Source organism: Balaenoptera musculus, chromosome 15 (assembly GCF_009873245.2).
Source record: "Balaenoptera musculus isolate JJ_BM4_2016_0621 chromosome 15, mBalMus1.pri.v3, whole genome shotgun sequence".
In the NCBI taxonomy this organism is placed as follows: Eukaryota; Metazoa; Chordata; class Mammalia; order Artiodactyla; family Balaenopteridae; genus Balaenoptera; species Balaenoptera musculus.
The window spans coordinates 66,033,603-66,050,109 of record NC_045799.1 but is presented as its reverse complement, the minus strand read 5'-3'; the positions used below and the strand labels follow the sequence as shown (position 1 = coordinate 66,050,109).

Below are 16,507 nucleotides of genomic sequence, written 5' to 3'. Positions count from 1 at the left end.
GCAGCTCTCGCAAAGGACGCTGTCTCCCTCAGCTTTGTGGAGCCTGCCGGACAAGCCACGAGTGAGGAGCACGTGAGGAAACCGAGCCTCAGAGAGAGTTGCCCTTCCTACACTCTTGGCTTGGAGCGAGGGCGCCCAGGCCATCTCTGAGACAGGTAGACTGGCAGCTGAGAACGGGTTTTCCCGGGGTCTCAGGGCTTCCCCTGCCTAAATACCCTGAACCAGCTCTTCTGGAAGCATCTGTGGAGCTCAGGACAGACAAGTGATGAGGTACGACCTTGACTGGAAGGTTTTAACCATTATTTCTCAAACGCAAATATCCTGAGCCAGTGAGATCCCTAAAGATCGGTTCGATTAGTATCTCCATTTTATAAATGAAAAAGTCTAATCCCAAATCCTGCAGTTTCAAGTCAGAGCCAGAACACATGTTCCTTGGCCTGAAATCCAGCCCATACAGCAGGGTTTCTCAAGTGGCAGCGCTATTGACATTTTGGGCAGGAAAATTCCGTGTTGAGCGGGCTGTCCTGTGTATTGTAGGATGTTTAGCAGCGTCCCTGGCGTCCAACCGCTAGACGCCAGCAGTCCTTTCCTTCCCTGCAGACAACCAAAAATGTCCCCAAGCATTGGCACATGTCGCCTGGGGGGGCACAGTTGTCTAGGTTGAGAACAACTGCCATAGAACATACTTGTAAAGACCGTGAACTGAGGTCCAACAGTCCTGGACTCTGATCCCAGGTCAAGACTCTTAACTGTGTGGATGTGTTAACCTCGCTGAGCTTCAGCTTTATGTATAAAATGGAGAGAGGGATAGACTTGAGAATTGGCCTGCTGCTGCACAGTTCTCATGCCCTTTCCATCCAGGGACCTTTGTTGATCTATCTCTCCTCTGTGACTTGTGTCCATAGCCACCTGAAAAATAACTCTTTAGGAAAGAGAAAAGCAATCACAGGGTTGTAGTGAGGACTGGTGCAATAATGGCTGTAAAGAACTTAGCACCTATCGGGAACATAGGAGGAGCTCAAAAATATTTAACGTATTGTGCTTTGTTTTTTTCTGTGTCTTATCATGGTTACTTGGGTTTTTTTTTTTTTGTTTATTTTTATATTGCAGTACAGTTAACATATAACATTATATTAGCTTCAGCTGTACAACGTAATGATTTGATGTTTGTGTATATTGCAAAATAATCACCACAATAAGCCTAGTTAACATCTGTCACCATACACAGTGACAGAATTTTTTTTCTTGTGACGAGAACTTTTAAGATTTGCTCTCTTAGCAACTTTCAAATATGCGATACAGTTTTATTTTGACTTCTTTCACTGATTTTGCCCACCCACCAATGATGTATTACTTCTACCAACTAATATTTCTAGAAATAATCAGGCTGGTAGATAGAGAAATAAGCTTGGGGATAATAATAATAAGCTAAGGGATCCTGCTCTAACTCCACAAGAGCCAAGAAGGGGGGAGCTAATGGTGAAGATAGGAGGACATGGACGGAAAAGTGTCCCTAAATTTTTACGTTTCAGGCAATCCTGTCCGGTTTCATGCCTTTTGTTCAGCTGCAGTGTGATGGGTGCCCCATCCAGGAAAGGGTTGGTTATTGTTTGGGTTTGGAGGGTTTTTTTCTCTAGGACAAAACTGCAACCCTCCTTCCCTGGTGGGTGTTGCTTTGGGAAGCTGAATTGAGGCCTTCACTGGAAATTTTGTTCAAGGGTGCCATCTAGGGGAACCTCTGTGAATCTTCTAGTTCCTTCCACTTGAATTTTTGTAGGGCCAGCCAGATTTTGCTTTTCCTTGTGTGTTGGCTGCCTTCTCTACCACACTATATATATTACCCAACGGTGGGAATCTTAGCATCTCTCAGTAGCACAAGGACTTGGCTCTTGCTGACCATTGGATGGGTCAATAAAATAAGTCCCTGGATAAGCAACTGTTTCAAGCCTCAGAAGAGATCTGCCAGAAACACTGGGCTCTGAATTAGAAATGTGTGAAAATTTCCAGCAACAGATTGAGACTCTAAGCTGTTAACACCACAGAGATGGGGATAACCTAGAACCTAGCTGACCTCTTCTCCCCATATTGCCAGATTTAGCAAATAAAAATACAGGACAACCAGTTCAATTTGAATTTCAGGTGAGCAACAGATAACTTTTTAGTGTAAGTATGTCTGGGCATCCTGTGTTTTATCTGGCAACCCTATGTACTTGAAGTTGATTAAGGGATTTGAGGCCTGCATCCTCACTTGGAAATTGCTGAACAGAAGATTAAGTCAGCAAGCAATTCTGGTGCCAGTGAGGCGGCCTGGGGCAGAGGGGAGATGATGGAATTTTCATTCTCTTTGGCAGATATTTTATTTATTTTCTATCTTTCTTCAGACTACATGTAGGCTTTTGGTTAAAGCCATGGAGCAGATTCCATAATCAGGTCAAGTTCTAACTTTGCTGCTGACCTAGCTGAGTGACTATGGGCAAATTACTTAACCTCCCTGTTTCTCAGTTTCCTCAGTCATAAAACTTGGGATAGTTGTATTCATCTTCTCCATTGTTGAGCAGATTTGGAAAGATGATGCTCATTAAGTGCTTACCACAGTGCCAGCAGCTAATATACATCAGTAAATGAAAGCTGTATTTATTGCTTTGACGTTTTTGGACACAGGTAGACTTAAAGCACAAAATTTCAAAGGGAGGTGTGTCTCCTACTCACCCACAAGGTCATGGGGCTCATGGACACCCTACCAGGCCCCTTCTAAAGTTCTTTACTTTGTTGGGTTACAGTTGCTGGTTTTTTTGTGGGACATGGGGTTTCATATCCTATTATAGGAGGCCTGGTAATAACCCCATTTCCATCTGAAGTCTCAAACCCTGTCACTGGCTCATTTATTCCAAACACTATTTGAAACTGTATATATACCTTATGGTAGAGAGTGCAAATGTAAGGAATGAGGAGCCTCAAGGTTATTCTGAAGGTATGGAAAGCCAAACTTTGAGGGAAAAGTAAGAAAAAGGAGAAATGGAAGTACTTGGTACTATGTAATGCTCATCGTAAGATCTCAGAAATGTTTGTTTTATGGGCAGGTACTTTATGGAAAGAACACTGGACTCTGGAGTCATAAGGACAGGGTTCAAATTGTATCAGCACTACTTACAAGTCCTGGCAATTTAGGAAAATTATGTTTCTTTCTCAGTTTTGGTTTTGTCAATCATAAAATATCAACATCATGGAATTTGGGGAAAAATTGAATGACAAAACATACATATATATATATAGAAGCCTGTCTCCCAAAAAGAGCTCAGTAAGTCTAACTTGATTTTGAGAAAATTTTGAAAGTGACCACTTAACGTGTGTTTTGAATGTCTGGCCAGCAGCTAATTGTATCTTGTGTGTGTGAGCATACGTGTGCATGTGTTCCTGTGTTTATCATGAGAATGATGTTAGCCACACTTACAGAGTGCCTACTGTGTTGAGTGACCAAGCTGTCTCAGTTTGCCCAGGACTGAGGGAGTTCTCAGGGTGCAGGACTTGCAGTATTAAAACCCAGAAAGTCCCAGGAAACTGGGACAAGTTGGTCATCCTTCTACTATGTGCAGGTTGCTTTACAGGTATTATCTCATTAAACTCTCAAGCCCACCTATGAGGTAGGTTGTCACATTGTTGGCATTTTACATTGTAAAGGACACTTGGAGAGATTAAGCAATTTGCTCAAGCCACATAGCTAATTAAATGGGAAGGGCAGGGTCTGAACCCAGACCTGTCTGACTCTAGGGCCCAAGAATTTAACCACCACTCTGTGTACATTTAGGCCCCTCCAAAGGCACAACCTCTTGTTGCCATTCACCTCCTGGATCATTGCTAAACACCTTCCCACCTTCCCTCCTGTCACCGAAACTTCCTGCTGGACAGTTGGCCTACAGCAAAGGGAGAGACCTGGACACAGAGCTGAGTCAAGACCAGTCTTGTATCTAGGCACAACAGAGGCCCCTCCTTCCTAGCAACAGACACTGAAGCCTTGTGACTGGCCCCAGGACCTGGGTACAAGCTCCTCCAGTGTTAAGAATAACCGGAGAGGAGGAGAGAGAAGAGTTCAGGCTGCCAGGGGGATTGTTTGGTGGGGTGCTTCCTCCCTCTTCTCTGTGTTAGTATGTAACTCTGCTTCAGTTTTTCCTCTACAGTGAACTCGGTGTATTCCTGGAAAAGTTCCAAGGGAGGTGCTGCTCAGTGGAAGGGAAGAGCGGCCATCACAGGAAGCCGCAGCACAGAGCCCAGCAGAGCCCCAAGGCTGCTTCTTCATTCTCTAGCTTCCCTTTCTTTCCTCTTCTACCTGGAAACTCCTCAGGGGGCTGAAGTCCATGACCTTGGAGAGGCAACCCTGTGAACAGAGCTTTCAGAACATCTGGAAAGTTCCATAATCTGTGTCATCCCCATTATGCTATAAGGAATTTCAGAGCCACTGATAGTAGAGGAAGAAACTGAGAGCTCTTTGTTCCTTTTTTTGTATTTTTATAGGTCCAATTAGAATGGACAACATGAGTGACATGGATTGCTCATCTCAGAAGGTAGGTATGAATTTTCAGGTGTATTTCTTTTTTCATACCTGTAGTATTTTCAACATGTAGGGAAAAATTGGGAGTGGGTGGGAAGGGGATGTTTCAGTCATAAACCAATTGCCATGTTAGATCTCCTTGACCAGGCGTATATGTTAATCACATAATGTCCTTGAATTATGCTTTGTTCTGAATTAGGCTTTTGGACATCTTCAAGTTTTGCTGAGAAAATTTCAGGAATAGACACCTTTCTTTCCCTTCCTTTTCAAGGCCATTAGACCATATGTTCCATCCAACAGTTCCCAGCACTGGAGGTACATAAGAATATACTGGGGAATATCTTGAAAATATAGAGACTTGGCCTCACTCCCAAAGATTCTGATCTCAAAGGTCTGGAGTGGAGCCCTGCAGTCTATATTTTTAGCTAAGACTCTAGTGACTCTGCTGTTGCAGGTCCTTAAGTGAGCATTTGGAAACTGCTTCTGTGAAGGACTTGCAAACATCACATGTAGTCAGAAATAAGCACCTGAAGGTAACAGTTCTACCCAATCTAGGTGCCAGAATCTTGGTGGAGAAGCCAAGATCCACTAAGTTGCCATACATTGAAGTGTATGGAGCATTTTACACTACAGAGGAGCATTTTAAATCAAAACTTTGTAAAATTAAAGTGGATTTGTTGATAATTACTGAGCCCACCCCCTGAAATGGAAACGCTCTGCAATTTACCAGAGAGAACACTTACGCATTAATATTTTTAACAAACTGTTTTGGGTAGCCAGGTAGTTCTTAAAAAAATCTCCATCTCTTTCACCTTGAAGGTGCCACAGAGGATTCTTAACCAGGTGGGTTCAAGAAAACTCTCTTTGTTTTATGAATTGATTCCTAGATCTGCTAATCTTGTATGTGTCCCATGTGTCCCTGTCCCATGAACTGAGCTGTTTTCTGCTATCATGGTTTAATGGCTCTGTGTGTTTAAGTCTTAGTCTGTGCCCATGAACTAGCTTAAAGTTTAATTTGTTCTTCAGCGGTTCTGCTTCTCTCCATTGTGCTCTGCAAAATGCTCAATGTTAGTTTGCTTTCTTTTTCTTATATAAATTTATTTATTTTATTTTATTTATTTATTTTTGGCTGCGTTGGGTCTCTGTTGCTGCATGCAGGCTTTGTCTAATTGCAGTGAGCGGGGGCTACTCTTCGTTTAGGTGCGTGTGGTTCTCATTGTGGTGGCTTCTCTTGTTGCGGAGCATGGGCTCTAGGCACACGGCCTTCGGTAGTTGTGGCTTGCAGGCTCTAGAGCACAGGCTCAGTAGTTGCGGCGCGCGGGCTGAGTTGCTCTGCAGCATGTGGGATCTTCCCGGACCAGGGCTCGAACCCATGTCCCCTGCATTGGCAGGCGGATTCTTAACCACTGTGCCACCAGCAAAGTGCCTAGTTTGCTTTCTTGCAAAATGTTTTCTTTCTTTATCATCCCAAGAATGGCTTTTCTCTTTATATTGATGACTCAGCTGCCTCTGTGTCTATCTCTTGGATGACCATCTCTCAGTATGGAGGGACTCACATATAATTCAGTCTGGCTCAAACCCAAAAAAGAATCTATGGGCTCAAGTAATTGAGAAGTCCAAATTGGATCCTGGGGTCCAGTTGATGTAACTGGGAGTCTGTCTTTGTCCTTCTGGTGCTTTGCTTTCTTTTATGTTGGCTTTAATCTAAGGAAGACTTTTTTCACATAAGGCAAAGATGGCTGTTGAGAGTACCTCTTTTTCAATAGCACTATCAAAAGTGTCAGGAATGATTGTGATTAGCCCAGCTTGGGTTACACACCTATCCCTGAACCAATCACAGTGTCTAGGAGGAGAGAGTATTCTGACTGACCAGACCTGTATCACATGCTCTACCCTGGACACGGGCTGGAAACTGTACAGCATGGACAGAAATTGGAGTAGAGCCAGTTATGTCCACTAGGGCTCTATTCTGCCTGTTTTGCTGGGAAGAGTAACTTCCCAGTATATGTCAGGGCTGAAATCAGGTTTACCCCAACCATAAGCAGAAGCATGAACGCTAAGCCACCTCCTGAATAATGTTAATATTCTCCTCAACTGCAAAAGAGTCTCCTCAACTGTAACTTACTCAAGATGTCTGAAATTTGTGGTGTTTGCTTGTTGTTCTTTTAATGAATATTTTTATTTGAAACAGATTTAAAAGCTAGGCCAAGGGAAAGATTTCCACTGACCACAAAACCTTCTTGCTTGCAAAGACAAAATGCAGACAGCCCTAACTTATCAATCAGTATATGTCAGTATATGTCCCAGTCACATCTGGGATCCTGAAGGAAACCATGAATGACTTCATTTCCCTGAAAATACTGCTGCCAAAATCTACCTTGGATGGTATAGTACCCATTTTGGATGACCAGCTTCCTTTCAAGTTGATGCTGAGTTTTTTCATTTTGTTTACCTCATCAGTGCAGATCTGATATTAATTTCAGTAGTGAAAGAGAAGGCTCTTGGAGATGATTCATCGATTCTTAGATCCTTGAAATTGAGGTCAAGAGCAGAGAGACAGGCACAGTGCTAAGCTGAAAGCAACAGGGTCATCTTGTTTAAGGTGGAGCCTGAGCATCCCCATGTTTAATAAAGTTCTGTTAGTGGGTCTGAAATTTTTGAAAACCACTGAATTAGGCCATTAGATCAGTGAACCTATTATGTTTTTAAAACTCCCAGGCTCAGTATGCCTTTTTGTTTAAGAGTTTGCATGTTTTTGTTTAATTTTAAGATCAACACATTCCCAAAGTAATTTGCCATATAAGTGATACTTGCCACTTCCAGTGTGTTGGGATGCTGAGTCATGTGTATTTAAAAGCACCTCTGGGGACTTCCCTGGCGTTCCAGTGGTTAAGACTTCGCCTTCCAATACAGGGGGTGTGGGTTCAATCCCTGGTCGGGGAGCTAAGATCTCATGCCTCATGGCCAAAAAACCAAAACATAAAACAGAAGCAATATTGTAACAAATTCAATAAAGACTTTAAAAATGGTCCACATCAAAAAAAAAATCTTTATAAAAATCTTTAAAAAAATGAAAGCACCTCTGTGTGGCTAGTATGTGTTACCTATCCTCTGTGAGCCTTAGTTTCAGCTAGAACATGGGTATAAAAAATCTCATAAGTGCCTGGCGCATAATATTTAGAATGATGGCAGATGTTATTGTTGTTAATGTTATTATTTTATGAGGTTGAGTCATCAGTGAGGGATTGGTTGGGGCATGGGATGGCTAATATCTGATTCATATACCCCCTGCCTCTCTACCTTCTGCCAATTACCCTGCATGACTTAATTTGCTGACCCAAATAAATCAAATCTGTCCAATAATGTCTCATCTTACACAGTCATTGCCTAAGGTGAAAAATCACAAAGAGCCAAAATTGTAATTGCAGATCCATTAAACCATGTTTAAAGTGCTGTATAGCAACACCTCTCAGTAAGTCCAGCCCAGAAGTTTTCCTCCATCACAGCCCCAGATGAAGTGGTTGTCTTGCTTATAGTGGCTGGGTGTAGGACAGAAACACACACAACATTGCTCAACACTGAAATCACCTTCAGCTCTGAGGTGAAAAGGCACCGGGAACTGAGAGTGGCCATGGGAGCCACAGGTTCACCTCTATCTGAGGCTCACTCTCAAGTATACACTCACTGAATGGAATGGTGGACCTACATGCCCACACTCTTTAAATGATACTTTTTCTTTTCACAGGAAGGACAGAGTTACTTATGCCACTGCATGAGCAAATTTCTATTTGGAATTTTGCCAATGTGAAATGCAAGAGTCAATGTTTTAAAGTCAACCCCTTTAATTACAACCCAGGGTAGGGTACCTGGAGGTGCCCTCAGATTTGGGCTCTTCCCAGGGGAAAAAAAAATATCTGAATTTGCTCACTGAAGTGTAGCCAAGGAGGAGATGCTAGAGGAGAGACATTAACAATTAAGAAATGAAACCTACACAGTGGATAGGGGTGAGAAGGGTGCTGTATGGCAGAACTTTGTGCCTAAAACCTTTCCTGAGGACCTTTTTACTCCTTATCAACCTCAGAAGCTTGGAAATCTTTCCTAATTCCTGAAGAGTGGCTTTGTGTCTGTTTCCTACAGATCCACAAAAGTGACTCGATACATCACATGAGCCACTCCCAGATGCGGCCGGAGTTGCCCCCTCTGCCTGCTTCTGCTAACGAGGAACCATCTGAACTCTATCAGGTATGTTCACCTGGCTGCTACTCTCCTGCTGGTACTAGTTTGGGGGCAAACAGTCAGACTTGACAAGTGGCATTAGAAACCTTGGTCATTTTTGCCGCTGGAAGAGGCTACAGCACCGTGGGAGAAAGAGCTATGCAGTAACACAAAGGTGAGTTAGAATCTGGCCTTCTCACTTACCTGCTGCATTATTTAAACTCTCTGAACTTCTCCATATTCAGCTGTAAAATGAGAACAGTTATTTCTACCTTATAGCCACGTCCATAGCAATAAAGACAGTAGATGTAAATTATCTGATCACAAATTTACTGAATATTGAAAGCAAGCTGTTATCCTTGTCATCAGAAATCATGCTCACAATGGTCAGAGAAGTACATTTGGTGTCCATTCCGAAAGTATTTGCACTCAGTGTGCAGAAGGTAGAGCCACCATGTAAGGCATGTGGGATGCCATGAGTCTCAGTGTGAGTGGAGCCTGGCCCTAAGGAGCCCAGGCCCCCTGAGTGATGTCCCCCATCATGTGTCACTCTGCATTTCTTCCCTTGTAGACAGTCATGTCGCACAGCTTTTACCCACCCTTGATGCAACGCACATCATGGACCCTGGCTGCACCCTTCAAAGAGCAGCTCCACCACTGTGGACCCAGCGACTCCATTGCCAACAACTACTCCTTGATGGCCCAGGACCTGAAACTGAAGGACCTACTGAAGGTCTACCAGCCCGTCACCATCAATGTCCCCAGGGAGAAGATTGTTCAGGGGCTGCCATTAGGTATTTCTGGCTCTGTGCCATACCCACTCAGAATAGGGCTTTTTTTTTTTAATCCTCCTCCAGAGCTGGAGAAGCCCATGTGGTTTTTTGTTTTTTTTTTTTTAAAGATTTATTGATTGATTGATTGCTATGTTGGGTCTTCGTTTCTGTGCTAGGGCTTTATCTAGTTGCGGCAAGCGGGGGCCACTCTTCATCGCGGTGCACGGGCCTCTCACTATCGTGGCCTCTCTTGTTGCGGAGCACAGGCTCCAGACGTGCAGGCTCAGTAATTGTGGCTCACGGGCCTAGTTGCTCCGCGGCATGTGGGATCTTCCCAGACCAGGGCTCGAACCCGTGTCCCCTGCATTAGCAGGCAGATTCTCAACCACTGCGCCACCAGGGAAGCCCCAGAATAGGGCTTTGGAGTGAGATTTCTAATCCTGGGTTTTAGTCCTGGCTCCACCTTTTGCCGCAGCTAACTTTGGTTAACCTCATGGAGCCTCAGTCTCCTTGTCTCTGAAAATGGGAATGATTGTAATGGCTAGCATGGCATTTACCATACACCAAGCAGTGCTCCATGTGCTTCTTGTTGATTGCTGCATAACAAATTACCCCCAAACTTAATAGTTTAAAACAACTACCATTTGTTATCTTACAGTTTCTGTCAGGAATCTGGGCATGGCTTAACTGGCTCAGAATCTCTCACAAGTGTACAATCAAGGTGTCAGCCAGGGCCACAGTCATCGAAAGGCAACTAGGGAAGGATCCTCTTCCAATCTCACTCACATCCTCCACTGCCTGTTGGCCATAAACATCAGTTTCTTACCATATGGGCCTATCCATAGTGCAGTTCACAATATGACTTCTGGCTTCCCTTAGAGGGAACGAGGGAGAGAGCAAGAGAGAGAAGAGAGCCAGCAAGATAGAAACCACCGTCTTTTTGGAACTTAATTTTGGAAGTGACATCCTATCACTTTTGCCATTTTCTCTTTGTTAGAAGTGAGTTGCTAGGTCCCGCCCACACTTAAGAGGATTACACAAGGGCATGATTCCAAGAAGTGAGGATCCTTGGGGACCGTCTTGGAAGCTGCTTACCACAATACTTTATATGTATTAATTTGTTTAGTCCCACTGGGTACACCTCTTTCTGCTTAAGGATATCCTTTAGTAGTTTTTGTTAGAGATGTGTTGGAGACTTTCAATCTGCCTGCTGTCTCAAACTCATTATCATGTTTTTCTTTATGCTCTCTGCTGTGTCTCGGTGAATTCCTCAAATATATCTTCCAGCTCACTAATTTGCTCTTCAACTGTGTTCAGTCTTGAGTTTAACGTGTCTAATGAATGGTTTTTGTTTTAATGACAGTATCTTTTTATTTTCAGATTTCCTAATTGGTTCTATTTATGAGTACCACCCTTGCCAATTTATTATTCTCTTCTCATGGACATAGCCCTTCCAATATCAATCACTTGGAGGATCTTAAACATTTATTTTAGAGAATTATTAGTATTGCTGTATTATTTCCATTTTGTAAATATGTCCCTCAATTGTTGAGTTTATTTGCTATCTTTCTTAGTATTGGTTTTTCTCATGTGTTATGGGATTTTAGTTTGCAGACTTATATTGAGAGTTTTTCCCTTTCTTGCTACATGCATTCCCCATTGGTTGAAGTATAATTCACATACAATAAAACGCACAGATCTAAAGTGTTCCGTTCAATACGTTTTGACAATTGTTTACACCATATAGCCACCACCCAAATAAGATATAGTGTATTTCCATCACTAGAGAAAGTTCCCTTGTGCTCTTTTCCCATCAGTTCCTTCCTCTACCCAACACCATCCCGCCCCAGGGTAACCACTTTCTGATTTCTGTCACTGTAGGTTAGTTTTGGTTGTTCTCACATATAAATGTACTCAAACAGTGTACTCTTTTGACATACCTTTTAAAATCTTGCCTTTTTCCCTTTATGCCTTCATCTGGCATCTTGGACCCCAAATTAGTACCAGATCTTATATTGGTGGCTTAGGACTCCCATCCTAAGGTGATGTTTGGGGATTGTAGATCTGGTCCCTGAGGCAATGTTAGGCTTGGCCTAGGTATTACCAGCCTTTCTTTGCTATCTGTGGCCACCATGTGAATTGAGGATAACAAGTGCTTTATCTGCATGACAGTGTTGCTGTCGTTTCCGTGGGTAGGGCAGCCCTGGCTTCATGCTGTGAGCCTACCTGCAGTCCCCACAATCATGGTGTGTTTTGGGTTCTGTTATTCCCCCAGGTATCAAACACCTAACTACTTTTGCCTGCTTCTGGCTCCAGAAGCCAAGTTTAAGACTTTTAGTTCACAATGTGTTTATTTTTAGTCCACCCAGAAGAGCATCTTTTCGAACAATGCACTGTCTTTTTAATTTTAAAGAATATTTTTTCTATTATTGTTATATTTGGAGTAGGTTGAGGAAATTAAAGTATGAACTCAAAATACATCTTAAGCAAGAGTCTTCAATCCTCTGATTCCCTCAAAATGTCAATTTCATATTAGTATGTCTTTAACATGTCTCTATGACATTTTAGTTTCCTTAGGCTAGAATTTTAAGCAAGTATCCAGTTAAAGTTTAATAGAGTTTTATATTATTTGTTGAATTTATTTATCACAAATGATATTTATTGCAATACCTTCTATTTATTACAAATGACATTGGTTTTTCTATTTGCAATAATTATATTTATTGCAAATGATACTGGTTTTTCTACTTGTGATAATCATATAATATTTCCTTTAAAATAAATATATTAGGTTTAAAAGTCTGAATCTATTTAAAGAAAAATATTAAGCAGTAATACACCTGATGTTTAGAAAATAGAGCATATAGGATTGGGGAGTGACTTGAGCAATTATTAATACTTGTCCAATGTATGGGATAACAGAAGGTATGCTCATCCCCATTTCACAGTTGGGGAAGCTGAGGCTTGGAGTGATGGTCACTTCTTCAGGGTCACACAGGTAATTAGTGGTACAGGGCCCACATCACCTGCGTCATCCCACCACACCAAGTCCACCCCCCTTAGTGTTCTCCTGCACTACCCTGAGACTTGCATCCCTGTGGACAGAGGACTGCCCAAGGCCACTGCCCATCACTGATGTCTTTCTTCTCTACTGTTCTAGCAAATAAAAGCTCATCAGAGCCTAACAAGAAGAAAATGAAGTTCTCCCCCAAAGACAAAGAGGATCTCACTGGGTAAGGTGTCCCTATGGGCACAGGGGATTGCAGGACACTGGGCTGAACCGAAGAAGGCTGTGGTCTCTTGAAAGCCATGCTCTGCTTCTTGACTTTAAAACATTCCTGGATACCTAGTTACTCATGTTTTTTTCCCAACAATCCTCTTAATCCAATTTTTTGAGGCTCTAAATAAAAATAAATTAGCCAATTAAGCAAAACCAATGCTAACAAACCTATGAGGTGTTCCATGGAACGAAGGACTGAGCTGTGTCTACTTTTCAGGACGAGGTTGGCCTGCAACACCTCAACCTCCTTACCTATGAGGACGGAGGTGGTGACATCTTTGACTCTCCCAGGAAGCAGACCAATGAGTCCAGAAGAACAGATTGATGTGATGTTACAGCAGGAGATGGAAATAGAAAGTCAAGAAACCAAACCAACTGAATCAGACTTGGAGGTACATTCTTATTGCCTCATTTCTCTCAGTTTGCTAAGTATTACTCTTGGCATCTCAGTGATTCTAAACTGGAGAAAAACAGCAGAGTCACCTAAGGAATGTTTTAAAAATACTGAAGTCCAGACCCCATGACAGACTACTGAATGAAGGTGTGCGTGCCTGAATTCTCTGCTCTAGTAAGTCTTAGAAATCGGTGCCTTTGGGTTCTCTTAGAATGTAGGTTGCAGAATGGTGACCCATAGGCTGGGGTTGCCAGATTTTGAAAAACAAAAATAAAACAAAAAACAAGATACCAGTTAAATTTGAATTTCAGATAAACAATGAATAATTTTTTAGTATAAGTATATCCCAGTGCATCCTGTATTTTATCTGGCAACCCTACCATAAGCTGAATTTGGCCTATAGATGTGTTTTGAAAATAAAGGAAATCTCACATAAGCTAGATTTCTAACCTCTCTTGAAAAAATTAAAATATTTGAAGCTGAACAGTAGCCACTTCCTTTAGATGAGAAATACATTCTCTGGTTTGTCGGTCTCCACAATTCCTTATTATTTTCTTATGTACAGCCAACTTTCAGTTATTAACATTACCTGCTTGGTGCCAGGTAGACTTTTGAGCTTCCAACCCCTATCTTAAAAGAACAAATAGCTTGCGAATTTATAGTGTATAGTAAAATGATTAATAATAAAAACCCATAGTGACTGAGCATGTGCTATTAGCTAAACCCTCTAGATGCTTGACCCCATTCAAGACCTGGGGACTATGATTATTCCTATTGTCCAGTTGTGGAAATTGGGGTGGGGACTGACTAAGTAACTTGCTCAAGGCTATATGGTCAGTAAGAGGCAAAACTAGAACTTAGACCAGGTCTGGCTGATACTGACATCTCTGTGCTCTTAGGAGCTACACAGCATTTCTCAAACTTGCCTGAAAATAAGAATCACCGGGGGTGCTTTTTAACAAATCCCAAATGCCCTAGCAGGGGGCCTATGAATCTGCATTTTAACAGGAGCCTCTCTCCTCACCCCAGGCAGTTCTTACAGTGAGGGAAGTTTGGAAGTTTGTCCTGTATTAAGGTTGAAGAGATGTAAGCTCAGCCTCTTCTGACCACAGACAATTGGCACTGAAGGTCAAATCTGATTTCAAACCCTTCCCTCTACTTTGTGCTTCTTATCCATCTGAAATTATTCATTTCCAGAGCCACTCAGCCATCTAGCAGCTTAGAGGCAAGCCCTAAATAAACCAGACTTCCTAACGTCACCAGGTCCCACTGGGCATTTTTGTTCAGTTCCTGTGTTTGTGTGGCTTTTCTAAACTCAAAAGTCCCATGGTTGGATTAGAAGAACTAACCCCCCAGTCTCACTGAGACCTGGGGGTTTTTCCCCAGGGACAGCTACAAGCCACAGGATCCAGTGCTCTCTTTGTATAGGAGCAGTGTTGTTGAGGAGGGTATTTGAGTCCACTGGAGGAGCTTGTCATTCCTCTTCTTAAAGCTCACCAGATAATGCCACCTCCATCCCTGGCCTCAGTCCTCCTTCCACTGTTCCTATCTGCATGGCATTTGACAAGTCCTTCCTTATACCACGCTGAGATATCTCTGGCTTTGTTTGACTCCTCCAGAGTCATGGGGAATACTCACCAACGATTTATTGCAATGAGTGTGAAGTCACAGGCCCAGGAGCGAGTGAAGGATGGAGATAGGTGCTGTATGAACAGGGTCCCTTGGTGGCTGACGGGTGGGGCAAGTGGGCACAGTTAGCCAATTGATTATGATCATTTTCTTGTTGGTGGTTTGCTTATGGAAGAGATATTATTACTATTTGACCAATGGAGTCCAAAAAGACATGATTGCCCCTGAGGAGGATGAAGTGATGGTTCGGATTTCAAAGCTGATTTCTAACACACTGCTGACAAGTCCCTTCCTGGAACCCCTGATGACTGTCCTTGTGGAGGAGAAGGAAAATGACTATTACAGTAGCCTCATGAAAAGCATTGGTAAGGCTGGGCATAAATGGGACAGGGGTTCCTATGTGGAGGGCACCTTCTTTCCTCTCACTGTCAGCCCTTCACCCTGGTTGCTCTGAAAATGCCAAAAACATTGTTTAATTTTTCATTCAAACGCTCCCCGCCACCATCACTCATGTCCACACCAGTACTTACCACACGTTAATGCGCATCTACGTAACCTAAAGATCTTGTTAAAGTGCAGATTCTGATTCAGTAGAGTTTGGGAGAGGCCCAAGATTCTGCACTTCTAACAAGCTCCCAGGTGATGCAGGTGCTACTCAGGTGCTACTTACTGTAAGTAGCAACACTAAGAAGTAGGGGCCTACTCACATTTAAAATCTAGTTCAAGACCTGCCTCTTCCCTCAAGTATTTTGATCTCTGCAACCCTCAGTGATGAATCCATCCTCTGCATTCATAGCACTTCTTGTTTCTACTTTCAACTCATCCCACTTTGGAACGTCTCCCGTGCCACTGTTTCTCTACGGTTATTTAACACTGGCATTGTCTTTCTTACGGGTCTCAGCTCTCTTATTAGACATTAGCGGATGTATCATCAATCCTCCCTCCCCTTCATATTTAGCCCCATGTCTTGTGCACACACTAGGTCATTGGGAAATGTTTGATGATGGTGAATCATGTGAGAAACACATCAAAGGGCAGAGGTGATCATATTAGTTCCCCACCTTCCCATTTTATCTGGAACACAGCTATACTTACCAAGTTGTCTAGTTATTTTTAATTTCTTTTTTTTTTAATTAATTAATTTATTTATTTTTGGCTGTGTTGGGTCTTCGCTTCTGTGCGAGGGCTTTCTCTAGTTGCGGCAAGTGGGGGCCACTCTTCATCGCCGTGCGCGGGCCTCTCACTATCGCAGCCTCTCTTGTTGTGGAGCACAGGCCCCAGACGCGCAGGCTCAGTAGTTGTGGCTCACGGGCCTAGTTGCTCCGCGGCATGTGGGGTCTTCCCAGACCAGGGCTCGAACCCATGTCCCCTGCATTGGCAGGCAGATTCTCAACCACTGCGCCACCGGGGAAGCCCTATTTTTAATTTCTTAATTAACCTTCTAATGGTGTCAGTGTAATGGCTCCTTGTCTGCTATAGGCTAGAACCAAACTTATAAGGATAAACATGTAAAGCCCTTCAAATTTCAGCCTCAACCTACTTCTCCAGTCTTATCACCTTGAACTCTACCACTTGTACCTGTTATTTCTGCCACAGAATGACTCACAGCACCTTGAGTATATTATACAAAAGTCATGGAACTGCACTTCTTATCCTTCAAACAAAATCCT

At 42.8% G+C, this 16,507-nt stretch overlaps 1 protein-coding gene across 1 annotated transcript in view; it reads left to right on the top strand.

The window, feature by feature from the left end:
- Window positions 1-192: 192 nt before the first annotated feature.
- DNAH3 (dynein axonemal heavy chain 3) overlaps window positions 193-16,507 on the top strand; it is a 211,811-nt gene continuing 195,496 nt past the window's right edge. The window contains 7 exon segments of the mRNA XM_036824136.1: window positions 193-270; window positions 4,510-4,559; window positions 8,684-8,788; window positions 9,333-9,555; window positions 12,695-12,767; window positions 13,032-13,206; window positions 15,013-15,202. Coding sequence (XP_036680031.1) covers window positions 4,521-4,559; window positions 8,684-8,788; window positions 9,333-9,555; window positions 12,695-12,767; window positions 13,032-13,206; window positions 15,013-15,202 — 805 coding nt within the window. The 5' untranslated portion in view covers window positions 193-270; window positions 4,510-4,520.